Consider the following 13,253-nt stretch of genomic DNA (forward strand, 5'->3'; position numbering starts at 1 on the left):
TTATAGGAGACGCTTTGCCTACATCTTAAGAATCCCGTCCCGATCCCGTCTCCCTGAAGTGTAACGGGAAACCCCTCTCCCCAGCCCCCCTTCGCCCTGTTCTGCACGTGTTTTCAAGGCGCGGTTGGGCAGAACCCAGACTTCTTGGCCATTATCAGACTTCAGACTTGCCTGCTCTGCCAGGGCGCTGTGTAGCCCTGTAATGATCCAGTGTTTTGTCTCCGGAGCCGACATAATTGCGGCGCTGGACAATGCCGGCCCTTTCTGGGAATGGCAGACGGCTACTCCGCTGCTGGCCCGGCCCGGCCCCTTTGTGCAGTGTTATTCCCGCATGGATAGACCCACCGGCCGGGGGGCGATGCACAAAGCCACGTCTGTGCTACCCTTGGCTTTGCGGCTCCCCGGGGCTCCCTGCCCCGTGCCAGCAGCTTTGGGAATGCCTCCGAGGGCAGGGGGCCGGGCAGGGAAGGCAGCAGGGAAACAGAGGGGTGAGGAGTGGGGCAAGAGCCCCAAAACTGCCCTTCTAGGGAGCTTCAGGGCCTCATTACTCCTGTAGAGAGCAGGGCAGGGCAGCTCAGTGTGCCAGGGGTGGCAGAACCAGCAGCTGCTCATGGTGACCTCTCAGATCTTCTCCCTTTCCAGCATCACACGGAGCATGTCCTGCCTCTTCCGGAGGCTTCAGCTCAGAGCAGTGCTGCAATGATTGTTCCAGAATTCGAGGAGAGTTGCTGGGGGAGGGAGTCAGAAAAACAGCATCTTGCTGGTGCTGCCTGGGATGCAGGAGGTCACAGGAGTTTGGGGACAAGTGGGAGCTGGAGTCAGAGACAAGGCAAAAACTGCTGCAAGGGCCGGATCTGAAATCTGTCAAACAACTTTCAGGAAACTCCTGCCAGCAGCAATAATCCCCCAGTAATTCTAATGGGAGAGTGGGAGAAGAGCTAATTAAAACTGACCAGCAACCTCAGCAACATGAGCCTGAGAGCGAGGCTGAGCAGCCCCAGGAACGTCACCAACCTCCTTCCAGGGGGGTCAGCCAGGAAAGAAAAGAGACAACACCGACCACGACCAGGAAATAACTCAGTGGGTTTAATATTTTCGTGGACTGTTTGCAATGTAGGTACCGGAATTAGGTTTCCTTTTAAAAAAAGAACAAGGAACAGTTGGATGTTGCCATGTGGGTGAACCTGTGAGACATCACCACGTCCTGCTCACAGGTGTGAAAGCTGAGCCAGCCCTCGAGCCGAGCGCTCGGCGTCACCTGAGGGATCTGAGCTCAGCTCTGGGCTCAGCTTTCCTTCCAGCGGGGCTGATTCTGAGCCAGGGCAGCACAAGCACAGTACCTGCTGCTGTCTGACTGTGACACCTGAGAGAGCAGAGCCAAACCTACCAAACCTGCTGCTGTCTGACTGTGACACCTGAGAGAGCAGAGCCGAGCCCACCAAACCTGCTGCTGGCTTGTGGTGTCTGGCTGCTGCCCCCTCAGCTCAAAGAAAAGGTAAAAAATAGAAGAGAAAAGAAATTTAAAATCCCAAAGCCCCCCAACCCCCTGTGTGGGCTGTCAGATCCAAGGCTTTGATCCTCCGGTTGCTCAGAATGGAAGACACATCACTGCTACCTCCCATCGCTCGGGGCCAAGGGGGTCTGTGAGGCATCCATGGCCTGAAGGGATCAGGGTGGACATGGATTGCATCCCTGCTGCCCTTCCAGAGGTTCTGTGTGCACCCCAAAGTAACAGCTGCCAACCCCAAATTCTCCAAGGGACTGTGCCAAGACAGAGCCCCACGAGCTGCCCATGTAATGCTGGGGACCAGCCTGGACTTCCAGCATCTTCATGTCCTGGATAATGGAAACTCCCAGGCACTGGTGGGGATGGACACCTTTTATGACCTTTTTGTGTCATTTATTTCTGAGATGAGCCTCCAGGTAAAGGAGCTGTGGTCTGGGACACAGCCCAGACACGGGAGCAGCAATGCCAGGGCTCATCCAGGGCGAGAGCCTCCGCCCCGTGGGCTGTTCCAGGCAGGCACAGGCACTTCCTGGGAACCAGTGCTCTCTCCTGCCCTCTGAGCACGGCACAACCCGGGGCCTGTGGTGCAAAGGGAGCTCTTACAAAGGAGGTATAAACTGTAACTGATTTATTGGAACACAGGGTTGATTCATCAGGGGATGCGCTGGAGGAAAGGAAGGGTCCAAGCTTTGAGAAGCAAATTTGGGTGAGAACAGGCACCTTTTCACTCTTTCGAACACTGTAAATAATAATAATTAAAAAAAAAACCAGACCAGACAGCCGCCATCCCCGGTCCCTCCCTCCCATCCCAAGGCTTGCCTTCACATCATGCTCTTCCTGAACTGCGACTGTGAGCTCTGTTTGGGCTTCGAGTCTGACTGCTGCAGCTCAAACTGTTTGTACAGGTCCCTCAGCTCTTTGATCTCCTGCAGCACCCTCTTGGCTTGGCTCCAGGTGGAGGAAGCCTCCCCCAGCAGCCTCTCAGATTCCTGCAGGATCCTTTCAGAGTCCGACTTGGAAGGTGATGAGGAAGAAGAGGTGGTGGTGGTGCTGGTGCTGGTGCTGGTGTTGGAGTCCTTGGTCTTTCTTTTGCCTTCCCCGTAGCCCTTCACCTCCGTCAGCAGTTCCTGAGTTTTTTCCAGTTTCAGTGCAACCAGTTCCTGTATCCGGGACAGCTGCTCCGGCTCTGCCGAGGCAAACTGAGCCTCCAGCCCCCTCCTCAGCACCGCCCGGTGCGCGGAAGAGTCCCGTCGGGACAGGATCTCTTCCATGGAGGCACATTTATTCTTTTCTGAGTACGAGAGCTTTTTGGGGACCTGCGGCGTGTACATGGTCCCTTTGTCAAAGGAGTCCTTGCGCTGCCCGGCCCTGTCCCACGAGGTCACCTCCCGCCGCGGGAGGCTCCCCGTCCGCCCTTTCTCCGGCGCCTTGGTGTTCTCCGAGTCGGAGCGGCGCCGCCCGGCAGTGAGGTGTGCCATGGACTTGTCCAGATCCACCCGGAAACTCTCCTCGCAGGTGCCGTGATCCTCCGGAGAGGCATCTTCCTCCTGGATCAGGTCGAGGGTCAGCATGCCGTCGGAGGTTGAGGTAGATGCCTGGAGGAGCAGGAAGCAGAGTGGGTTGGCACTGGAACGGCTGCACCTGCTTCTGAGGGTCTCCACACCATGGGTACACAGCACAGAGAAGGAGCAGGGATGCTCCCTGCTCCAGGGCCCAGGTGTGAGGCTCTGGCTGAGCTGCAGGTCCACGGACCCAAATCACACGAGCCCTCCCTGCTCGCCCAGGAGCAGCTCTCCGGCTGTTCCCGGCAGGAACCCGAGGGAGCAGGTGTCAGTGATGGCAAAGTGGGACTTTGCCGGAGGGTTTGCACAGTGCAATGGTCCACGAGAGCAGAGGAGCTGGTGACCCAGAGCTGCCCTGATGGCAACCCTCAGCTCAGGCTGGAGCTCCAGCACCGGCTCTCCTTGCCAGAGAGTGGAACACTCCCGAGGGAATTTCTCCTGGGTTGGTTGTACCTACCACAGCCATCAGGTGTCCCCGCGTGGGAGGGCGCCGGGAGTGCTGGATCTTGGCCCTGTCGCGCGTCGGGTGGGCGAGGAAGCTGTCCTCTTCCACAGTGACCTGCAGGGTGACACAGGCAGGGTGACCCTTCCAGGCCGTCCTACCAGCCCTGTGCAGGCCAGGCTGGGCCCCAGGGTGGGCCAGGCAGGGGACAGAGCCTTGTGGGCTGTCCCTTGCCATGGCTTTGTGATCGGTGCTGGGGGGATCACACTACCCCAGGCCTCCCGAGAGCCCACTCTGTGTGCCGGTGGCTGTGTGTGGGTGCAGACCATAAAATCCCAGCATCTCTGCTCCCCTTTTTGCACCAGGAACAGAGGGGGCAGAGGGGCTGCTGCTCCCCAGCAGTCTCAAACCTTCCCCCAAGGTGAAGGTTGAGCAGGGCAGCCGGGCCCCGGCCCCGAGTCCCACTCACCTCGTCCAAGATGCGGTTTTTGGCGCGTGTGATCGCAGAGTTGAGGGCGTTAATCCAGGACTCTTTCTCTTCCGGACTCACGGCCAGGAAGATCAGGTTTGGTGCCTACAAAAGAGGGAATTCAGGTCAGTGCCAGTGACTGAACTCACACAGAGAAGCTTTCACGCGGGCCCTGCCCAGAGAGAGCCCCTACAGAGAAGCCCCTCTACAGGGAAGCCAAAGGAGACCTGAGCCTCCAGCCCTGCAAATGGCACTGCTCCACCACACACAGCAAACCCCAGGACCATCCACATCCCTCCTTTCCCTACATCCCACCAGGACCATCTGCATCCCTGCCTACCCCCAGAGCCAATGGCTGCCCATGTCCAGGCAAGCCCCACGTACCGTGTTTCCAGGCTGCCTGGAGTGGGCGAGGGTAAATTTGCTGTGGTTCTTTTTGCTTCTACTTTTGGACTTCCTGAGCTCTTCACATTTCTCGTAGTCACTCAGGTCGAACATTTCCTGTATGTTTTTTTCATCTTTTACCTGCAAAACAGCAAGAAAATTAGAGCCTTGCAGGTGTCGGACAGAGAGGCTGCTGCTCCCTCCAGCAGGATTTCAACACGACTCTTTGGAAGGATGGCATGAAAATCACACTTTCCCAGGTTAATTTCTGCCTCTCCCACCCCCAGAGTTACTGGTACCAGGCTGAAAGGCCGTGCAGGTGTGATCAGACACAGTGTTCATGCTTTGTGGACCCTCAAAACGAGCAGGATTTACTCCAGCTGTGAGGAGGGGGGGGGTCCTGTGTGCCAGGAGGGTGTGGAGGCATGGGGTGCTGGAGGAGGTGGACCCTCATCTCTGATTCAAAGGGACAATCATTCTCTGCAGACAGCGGAACGAGAGTCGGAGGGATAAGGATTAGCACTTCCTATTTTTACCCTGTGCTGGCAGCTGACTCCGGGGGTGGCTCCCAGAGTGCTGACACAACTCTGAGCCCCTGCCCTGGGGAGGGGGCTGTGGGCAGAACCCACCAGCCAGGGCAGGGGCTGCCGGGCTCTCACAAGACCTTCAGCAGCCAGGGGAAGGTTTTGAGAAGGAGCAGAGTGCTGGGGCTCGGCCCTCACTGACAGAACCACTTCTTGGTGTCCTGTAGAGAGTCCTCAAGTGACCACTTTACAATATCTCCTACTGTCCAGGGCTGTTCCCCAACACCCTGCACTGCCATGGTGAGATGGGCACCCAGCAATGGGGCAGTGTCCAGAGGCTCACTTTAAAGATGGGACTTACACAGGGTTGCTGAGGCTGCAGCTGCACTGGGGGGGCAGGCAGGGGTTTGGGGGGCAGGCAGAGGTCTGGGAGGCAGGCAGGGGTGTGGGGGGCAGGCAGGGGTCTGGGTGCTGACCCCTGAGCTGCCGGTGCCATCCCTCGGGCACACTTGGAGCCAAGGGGAGATGGCAAAGCCCTTCCTCTTAATCACCCTCCTAATGTACCATCCTCAATCCCATTCCTATGGCAGGGCAGCTCTGCTCTTCCATGGCAAACAGGAGGAATTGGGGGACTGGGGTGGGAGAGAGCTCAGGTTTCCATGTCCATTACAGAGAGCACTGCAGCAGGCCCAAATCCACACCCATCTGCTTAATCCAACTCCAGCCGGTCATTCCAGGCTGGATGGGTGACTGAGGGTGTGTAACTCAGGTGCCAGGAAGGCAGATGGTGGTGAGGTCTGAGCCCTCAGATTTCCTGAAAGGACTCCATCTCATTTCATACATTTCCTCCGCAGTTTTGGGAAGCACTGAAGGAATTTCCCATGATTTTTCCATAGAATTTTATCAAAGAGGGTGACTAAACCAGCTTCCTAACCAGGGGCAGGGAAAAACTGACCATCTGGCCCTGCCTAATGACTGCAGCTCCCCTCTGTCCTTCTCCTTCTGCTCCTGGGTGTGTCCCCAGGATCCAGGGGACACTGGCACTGCCATTCCTGATGCCCTGGAGCTGGTTCCTGCTGGTGACACAGCCCCTGTGCCTGGGGGTGAGAACAGACAATGTCTGGCTGTGCATCCTCCCCGTGCTGCTAATCGGCTTTGATCTCTTCCCACCGCCCTCCTACAATCCACCTCTTTCCAAGAATCCCAGCTGAATCCAGCCCGACTCATTTCTGCCAGGAAAGACCAATCCCCTCCGAGCCCCCCAGCTGTGCCCCCGTGGCTGAGACCGGAGCCCTCGCTCCAGATGTTCGCCCATGTAGGTCACTGGGGCTTCCCCGGCCCTCCCCTCCCTCCTCCCTCTTCCCGGAGCTGGGATTTAACATCCTGCCCCCAGGAACACCCGAGGGAGGCTGCAGGACGGAGCAGGTGCCTTTGGCTCATGCAAACATCCTGCAGCAGGTGCAGCTTGTCCTTTAAACACCTCGGAATGACAAGTGCCAGGGCTCTGACACGACGCTTGGGCACGGGGAGGGGACCCTGCTCCCACCAGAGTGTGGGGGACCCGTTATAAAACCCTTAAAACTGGGAACTGGCAACACCCACAGTGGGATTCTTGGGGGAAGAGGGTCAGCAGCAGCGATTCTGGGGGGAAGGACAGCGGGAATCTCTCTGGGAGGGCGTGGGCAGCTGATCCCCCTCCCACACTGAGGTGACAGAGCACCCAGTGTGCAGAGAGGGAAACTGGAGAGAAGGAAGGTGAAAAGCAACTCCAGAGGAACCACCAGCTCTTCTGTCCTTTGTGGGAGGCTCCTGAGGCCCAGAGGAGAGAGGTGGTGGCATGGGGAGCAGCTCAGGGGCAGGATTAAGGGGCACCAGCCCCAGCAGGCACTGCCCTGGCTGTCTGCTGGCTTAGCTGCCGTGTTCTACCTGCTCGAGGCAGACAAAACAGCTTCACCCTGGGGTTCTGCCTGGCTCCTGCCTGTGGCCAGCTGAGGGAAGGGAAACTGAGGCACGAAGAAGGAACTGAAGTGTCCCACAGCCCTACAGCAGGGGACATTAGACCCTGCAGCCTTGAGACCACCCGGCCCCGCACCTCCTGGCAGCTGTGCCGGGGCCAGCACTGCTGACACTGCTGGGATCCGAGGAGAGGAGCTGCATTCCTCACACTCCTCACACTCCTTGCACTCCTTGCACTCCTCACACTCCTCACACTCCTTCCCCTGCAGCTGCTGCCCGCCCGTGTTGGGCCCAGGGACCCCGGCCCTGGCATTCCCTGCCCCTGGGGGTCTGCGGGCACGTGGTGGGTCAGAACACCAGCCATGGCACCCAAAGCCCTGCTCTGGAAGGTCCCAGCTATTTGTGCTTCCAAAGGTCTGTAATTAGCTGTCCTTGGGTGTTGAGGGTCCCTGATGTGGGTTAATTAACTGCCCCTGGGTGTCTCACTGACGAGAGTTCCGATTTCCTCCCTCACCAAGCCTGCAGCGACTCCAAACCTCCTGGACTCGGGGCAAGGCTGTGTTTTGGGGCTAAACCAGGCACAGAGGGGAAGGGCAGATGGTCAGTCACTCCAGCCTGGGATTTTTGGCAGAGATTTGCCTTAGCAGTTCCCTAATGGGACACGGACAAATGCGGAAGGTACAGAAAATCACAAGACACCCACTGTAACACACCCACGGGACACTCAGGGTGTAACCAGAAACCTCCAGACTCTCAGTGGAGCCAAATACCCAAACATGGGCAGTTTCAGGGCCAAGTTCCCCTCACAGGCTGCCACCAAAGTTTCACTTCCTCCAGCTGAGCAGCTCTGCCCCAGGAAGGGACGGAGCTTCCTGCAGGCCTGGCTGAAACCAGGCTGTCCCTGGGACAGGGATGCACACAGGTGTGTGCAAGGGTGGACATCTCTGCAGACCTGGCTGAGACCAGGCTGTCCCTGGGGATGCACACACGTGTGTGCAAGGATGGACATCTCTGCAGACCAGGCTGTCCCTGGGACAGGGGTGCACACACGTGTGCAAGGATGGACATCTCTGCAGACCTGGCTGAAACCAGGCTGTCCCTGGGGATGCACACACGTGTGCAAGGGACAGAATTCCTCCCCAAAATCCCATCACACCATGCATGGCAGTGCTCACCGAGGGCAAACACGCCCCACGGAGCGCCACAGAACCGAGTGTGCCAACACACCCCCACTGCCCCCCCTGCCAGCAGCACGAGCCGAGCTGGAACAGGGAGCGGCGAGGAGCGACAGCTCCTCGAGTGCTCTTGTGCTAATTGAGCCGATGCCTTTGGTAGCAAACAAGGGAAGGCTCTAGAGAAGCGTTTCCTCATCGCCCTCGTCACCCAGAGCCGTCTGGCAGCCCCCGGCTTCCTGCGAGGAAGCGCCGAGCCCGGCTGTGCATCGGCCCGGCCGCCGCTGCCGGCGCGGGCAGGGGCAAAGCTGGGCCAGAAACGGTGAACAATTCCCAGAAATGTGCCGGGGGGAGGGACCGGAGTGAGGAGAGGGAGGGGAAAGAATGTAAAAGTGGGCTTAGAAGGTGGTGTTGTACTCAGCAGAGCTCAGCCCTCCGCAGATCATCTCCGCAGAGCTGGGTTTGGCCGGTGACCAAACGCTGAATAACGAAGGGGTTTGGTGTCAGTTCCCGGAGTTCGGCTGCCGCGGGGGAACGGAGTGAGCTCCTGGTTCAGGAGGTGTCAGACAAGTCCCACAGCTTCCAAAGGGCTGCACTCAAACGTCCTGTTGGTGTTTTCCATCAGCTGGGATGAAAAACTACATTTCCTCTCCTCTCCAGACTTGGCTCTGCCAGGGAGAAGCCCAGGCTCCCACTGGGCATTCCCAAATTCTCCTGACAAAACTAAATAAATCAGGGCTGGTCTCTGACCTGCAAGCCCAGGTCCTAGGCGGACAACTGGAAAAACACACAGATTCCCTGGAGGAATAAGTGTGGGTACGGATGGGATTTTGTTGTTAGGCTGAATTTTGGAAACCTCCCCATCCCACACCTCAGCCCGTGCTCAGCTCCGAGCAGTTCCGCTCCACGCTCTCTTCGTGCAGCATCACCACCTGCCCCGAGCTGACATCCTTCCCGAGGGATCCCACCATGGGACAGACAACTCCCTTTCCCATGTGCCTTGGGGAGATGGGATTCACTGCCCTGCTTCCCAGATGGAGAAATGCAGGCAAAAGTAAATAAATGTCTGGTTTGAATTCGTTTAATGAGTGCGTGGCAGAGCCAGGGAGCTTCCAGGCACCCTGGGATTTAACCCTGGCAGAGCTGAGGAGCATCCAGGAGTCCTGGAATTTAATCCCTTCTGCTCCGAGCTGGGGGGAGGGCTGGGAGTGTGGCTTCACCTGCGGAAGCACCTGCCAGTGCTCTGGAGCAGCCGCTGAGCGTGAGGGGAGCTGACAGGAAACACCGGGGCTGCTACGAGAACGAACTCCTGAGCTCCATCCACCAGACCCACGTCGCTCCAGTGGCTTTGATGGAGCAAAATCATAATTTATAACACAGGAGGGCTTTGATCTGTGGCAGAAACAGGCAGCTGAGTCTCCTCGCTGCAGAATTGGGTGAGATTCAGACTGTCCCGGGGCCGTTTCCATTCATTTTCCCATTTATTATCCAGGGGGTGGGCAGGGGGGGCCCGGCTTTGCCAGGGAATAAGTGATGATTCTCCAGCCAGCACCAAACCCCTGTTCTGAGCCCCTGGGAGCAGGAAGTCTTGGGAGCACCCTGGGCACACACAAGCCCCGGGAGCCCCTCCACTGAGCCCCTCAGCATTCCAGACCCCCCGACACCGGCACGTCCCTCTGCACCGCGGGCACAGAGTCACCCCAGTGCACACCCACAGCCAGATGTCACCTCTGTGACCAGCAGAGAGTCACCTCAGTGCACATCAGCACCAGATGTCACCTCCGTAACCGCGTCTCTGCCCGACCACAGATTCTTCCATATAAAGACACGGCAGCCGCTGCTGCGCGTTATTTATGGTCCCTCACACACACGTGGAGCCCTGGAGCTGCCTCAGGCCCAGGCAGGAGTTCTTCCCCGTAAGAAACACAAACACAAGAGCTTCTTGTTCAGAACAGGCCCCATATGGCCCCTCCAGCCTTGTCCCACTCCTGGGCTCCCAGCACACCTGGATTTCAGCTGTAGCTACCTGGATGTACTCAGGAGGGACAGACAGACATCTTTTCCCTGCACCTCTTCCCTGTGTTGATTCCTGTTCAAACACCTTCTCTCTTGGCTTGTCCAGCCTATTCCCAATCCCATCCCAGCAGTCTGTGTTGGTCTGCATTACTGCTGGGAAATTTGGGAGAGCCACAAACCACGGGGGATTTGTGCCACTGGCTCTGTGCCTCTCACATCCATCCAACTTTCCCAATCCATAAATGTGTCTATAGATCCATCACGGGGTTCGTGTCTCGCTACCACCAGCGCTGTCCACATCTCTAATCCTTCTCTCATCACCTCTGTTTACCTGAGCATTCCCAAGGCACCCACCCCCCCACCCTGCAGACAGCATCCAGTCCCTGTTCCTGTGTCTCTCCGACTCTGGAGTGGCCAGGAGGTCGATGGGAGCGAGCTCTGGAATTCCAGCACACAGCTCAGCACCACCTGGGCATTCAGTCCACTTTTTAGACCATCTCTGTGTTCTAGCAACCCTTCCATGTATCCTGTGCCCATGATGCAACCAGCCCTAAATCAAGCTGCCCCTTCCACTCTCCAGATCCTGAGCTGGGCCAGGCAGCCGTGCATCCAACCAGGGTCCATCAGGGAATGACCCCCACTGAGGGAAGCCCAGAAAGATCAGGATTTTACCCCGAATTCCCTGACCTGGAGCAGCCCCTGTGCCTGCTGTGGGCACAGTGCTGGGATGTCAGAGGGGACCCGAGGGAGGAGGGCTCTGGCCAGGGGAGTTCTCCCTGATGGGTTTGGAGGGCTCTGGCCAGGGGAGTTCTCCCTGATGGGTTTGGAGGGCTCTGGCCTGGGGAGTTCTCCCTGATGGATTTACAGAGACAAAAAGCGCGGGGGGGCCGTGCAAGGACAGCCGGGGGCCGGCTCAGCCTGACGGTCACATCCAATTACCTCCGATGTCAACACCACGTTAAACCCCAAACCCCGGCGAGGAGACAGAGGAGGGGGAGAGGAGGGGGCGCGTTGTACAACACGGTGTCGGATCCCGGGGGAAATTTCCCCGTTGTCCTCTTGGCACGGGGGAAAAATACCAGAGATCGACCCGTAAATGGCTCGATTCCAGTCGGCAGAGCAGAGTTATTTCCAAATGGACAGTGAGCAGCTGGGAACAAGGCACTGTCGGGCTCAATGAGGGAGGACAGGCACAGAAGGGAGCCGGCATTGCTGTCGCCGCGGCAGGAAGAGGGATGAGGGCTTAACTCTCGCTAAGTGAATCCTTTCGTGTCTCCACGCTGGGAAAATGTCTCCCAGCAGAGCTGTCTGGGAGAGTCGCTGTCGGAGCCGAGCCTGACCCGGTCGGGTCCTGCTGGCGCCAGCCCAGGGAGAAGAGAAGCCCCCGAAGAACCTCCTCGGCCCGGCTGGCGCTGGAGGGGCGCTGGGAAGGGCCGGGGCTGCTCCTTTTCATATGCAAAGGAAGGAAGGGGGGATGGGAAAGGAAACTGAAACCGATCCTACCTCCTTCTCCGAGATGTAAAGCTGATCTCCCTTCAGAACCACATAACGGTTTTTCCAGATTTCCCTAAAAATGCCTTTCCCGCAAAATTTCCGCACCCAGCCGACCTTCTCCGGCTGCACAGGTTGCTGGTTTCCATCCTGGTGCCCCTAACACAAAGGGAGAGGGAAGAAAATGGGGGAAAACGGGATTATTCTTGGTTTTACACTCCTCTTCTCCCCCCCTCCTTCTTTGCCCAACTTTCGCCTCCCCCTCCCTCCGGCCCCTCTCTCCGCCGACGCCGGGACCCGAGTCCTTCCCCGGGGTCACTCCACGGGGATTTTTGTGCCGCAGACGCGAAGCGGCACCAGCAGCACCGGGAGGAGGCTGCGAGGACCGGGCAGGGTTCCCTCCGCGGTTATATAAGACAGGCCGGTGTCTCTATCGCCTCATCCAGCGGGCATTTACCCATGGAAAGGGGAACTGGGGGGGGTTGGGCGGAATTTAAACCGGCTGGATATTTTTTTTTTTTTACTGCGGTGAAAATTGCATTTTTCCGCTTTTCATGAGCAATTAATCCAAGAGGTGAAACCTCCGGCCGGTTCACATGTGGGATTTCTCCGTAGGCAGCGATGGGATCGCTGGGTGCAGCGCACACACACACGGCACAGAGCGACGGATTGATGGTGCCGCTGGATTTTATGGTTTCCTTGTGTTCCAAGATGAAAACTGCCTGCCTACATCCCCCAGTGTCCGTGACGGGTGCGGGATGCCGGAGAGGCGCTGGGCAGGGGCAGGAGCTGGCCCGGCCGCGGGGTCCGGGTCTCTTTGGGTCTGCTTGGGGGTCTGTGCGTTTTTTTGCGGGGGGAGCCCAAGCGAACACCTGGCACCGGAGAGACAAACCCCCCTCCCCAAAACATCCGGGAGCCTCCCTCACCCCGCCGTGCCCCGGGAGAAGAACCGATTCCACTCACCCTTTTCGCAGAATTATTTTTTTTCATCGTTCCTTGGTGCGCTGGGAGGAGGTTTTATTTTTTTTGGGGGGTGGGGAGCGGGAGCGGAGGAGGAGGAGAGGGGGCTCCCGCGGCCTCCTCGCCGGAGGGGGGGGAGACACCCCGGGGGCTCCTCCTGCGATCGCGCTGCCTTCGCCCCGCGTGGCTCAGGGCCCTCTCCCGTTACACGGCGCTCGGAGCCATCGCCAGCCCCGCCGCGTCCCCCCCCGCCGCCACCATCCCGCAGCTCGGGGGGCTGCGCTGGGCTGCGCCGGGCTCCCGAGCTCCATCTATAGCCGCGCGCCCGTGACGTCGGGGTTCACGGCACAGGGCGAATCGCAGCCCACGAGGGTTTTTTTTTTTTTTTTTCTTCTTTGTCTCTGACTCGCCGGGGACGGAGAGTCCGGGGGGCAGCGGGCGCGGGGCGGGCGGCACCTCGCCCAGGTTGTCCCCAGCGGGTCCCGGCGGCGTTCCCGGTGGTGTCACAGGTCACCGGGAAACTTCCCGGGAGAAGGGGGGAAAAAAAGTGGCCGGGTGGCACTGGGAGGGTTTTCTGCCCGAAAGGTGTTCGGAAGTGCAAACAAATCCCCCCCTGGAGAGAGGAGCGGGGAGATTCCTTGGGAAGGGGCTGAGGGAAGGGGTCACTTCCAGCACAGAGGGTCTGACAGCCAGGACTTGGTGGGATTCAGAGCGTGGCTTCCAAAAGTAAGGAGACACTTGGCTTCCTAAAAAATACCTCTTTTTTGGCT

At 58.5% G+C, this 13,253-nt stretch overlaps 1 protein-coding gene across 2 annotated transcripts; it reads right to left on the reverse strand.

The window, feature by feature from the left end:
• Positions 1–2,120: 2,120 nt before the first annotated feature.
• PLEKHO1 (pleckstrin homology domain containing O1) lies at positions 2,121–12,807 on the reverse strand. Of its 2 annotated transcripts, none has more exons than XM_064638662.1 (6): positions 12,487–12,807; positions 11,536–11,682; positions 4,365–4,505; positions 3,981–4,085; positions 3,527–3,628; positions 2,121–3,102 (listed from the first exon to the last, which is right to left on the reverse strand). In XM_064638662.1, the coding sequence occupies exons 1-6, from the start codon at positions 12,511–12,513 to the stop codon at positions 2,329–2,331; spliced, it is 1,296 nt and encodes a 431-aa protein (XP_064494732.1). In that variant the 5' UTR covers positions 12,514–12,807; the 3' UTR covers positions 2,121–2,328. The 2 variants fall into 2 exon arrangements, with proteins under 2 accessions (XP_064494732.1, XP_064494733.1); XM_064638663.1 differs by having other exon boundaries at positions 11,536–11,673; positions 12,487–12,802.
• Between the last annotated feature and the right edge of the window lie 446 nt (positions 12,808–13,253).

This window comes from Pseudopipra pipra, chromosome 29 (genome assembly GCF_036250125.1).
Source record: "Pseudopipra pipra isolate bDixPip1 chromosome 29, bDixPip1.hap1, whole genome shotgun sequence".
In the NCBI taxonomy this organism is placed as follows: Eukaryota; Metazoa; Chordata; class Aves; order Passeriformes; family Pipridae; genus Pseudopipra; species Pseudopipra pipra.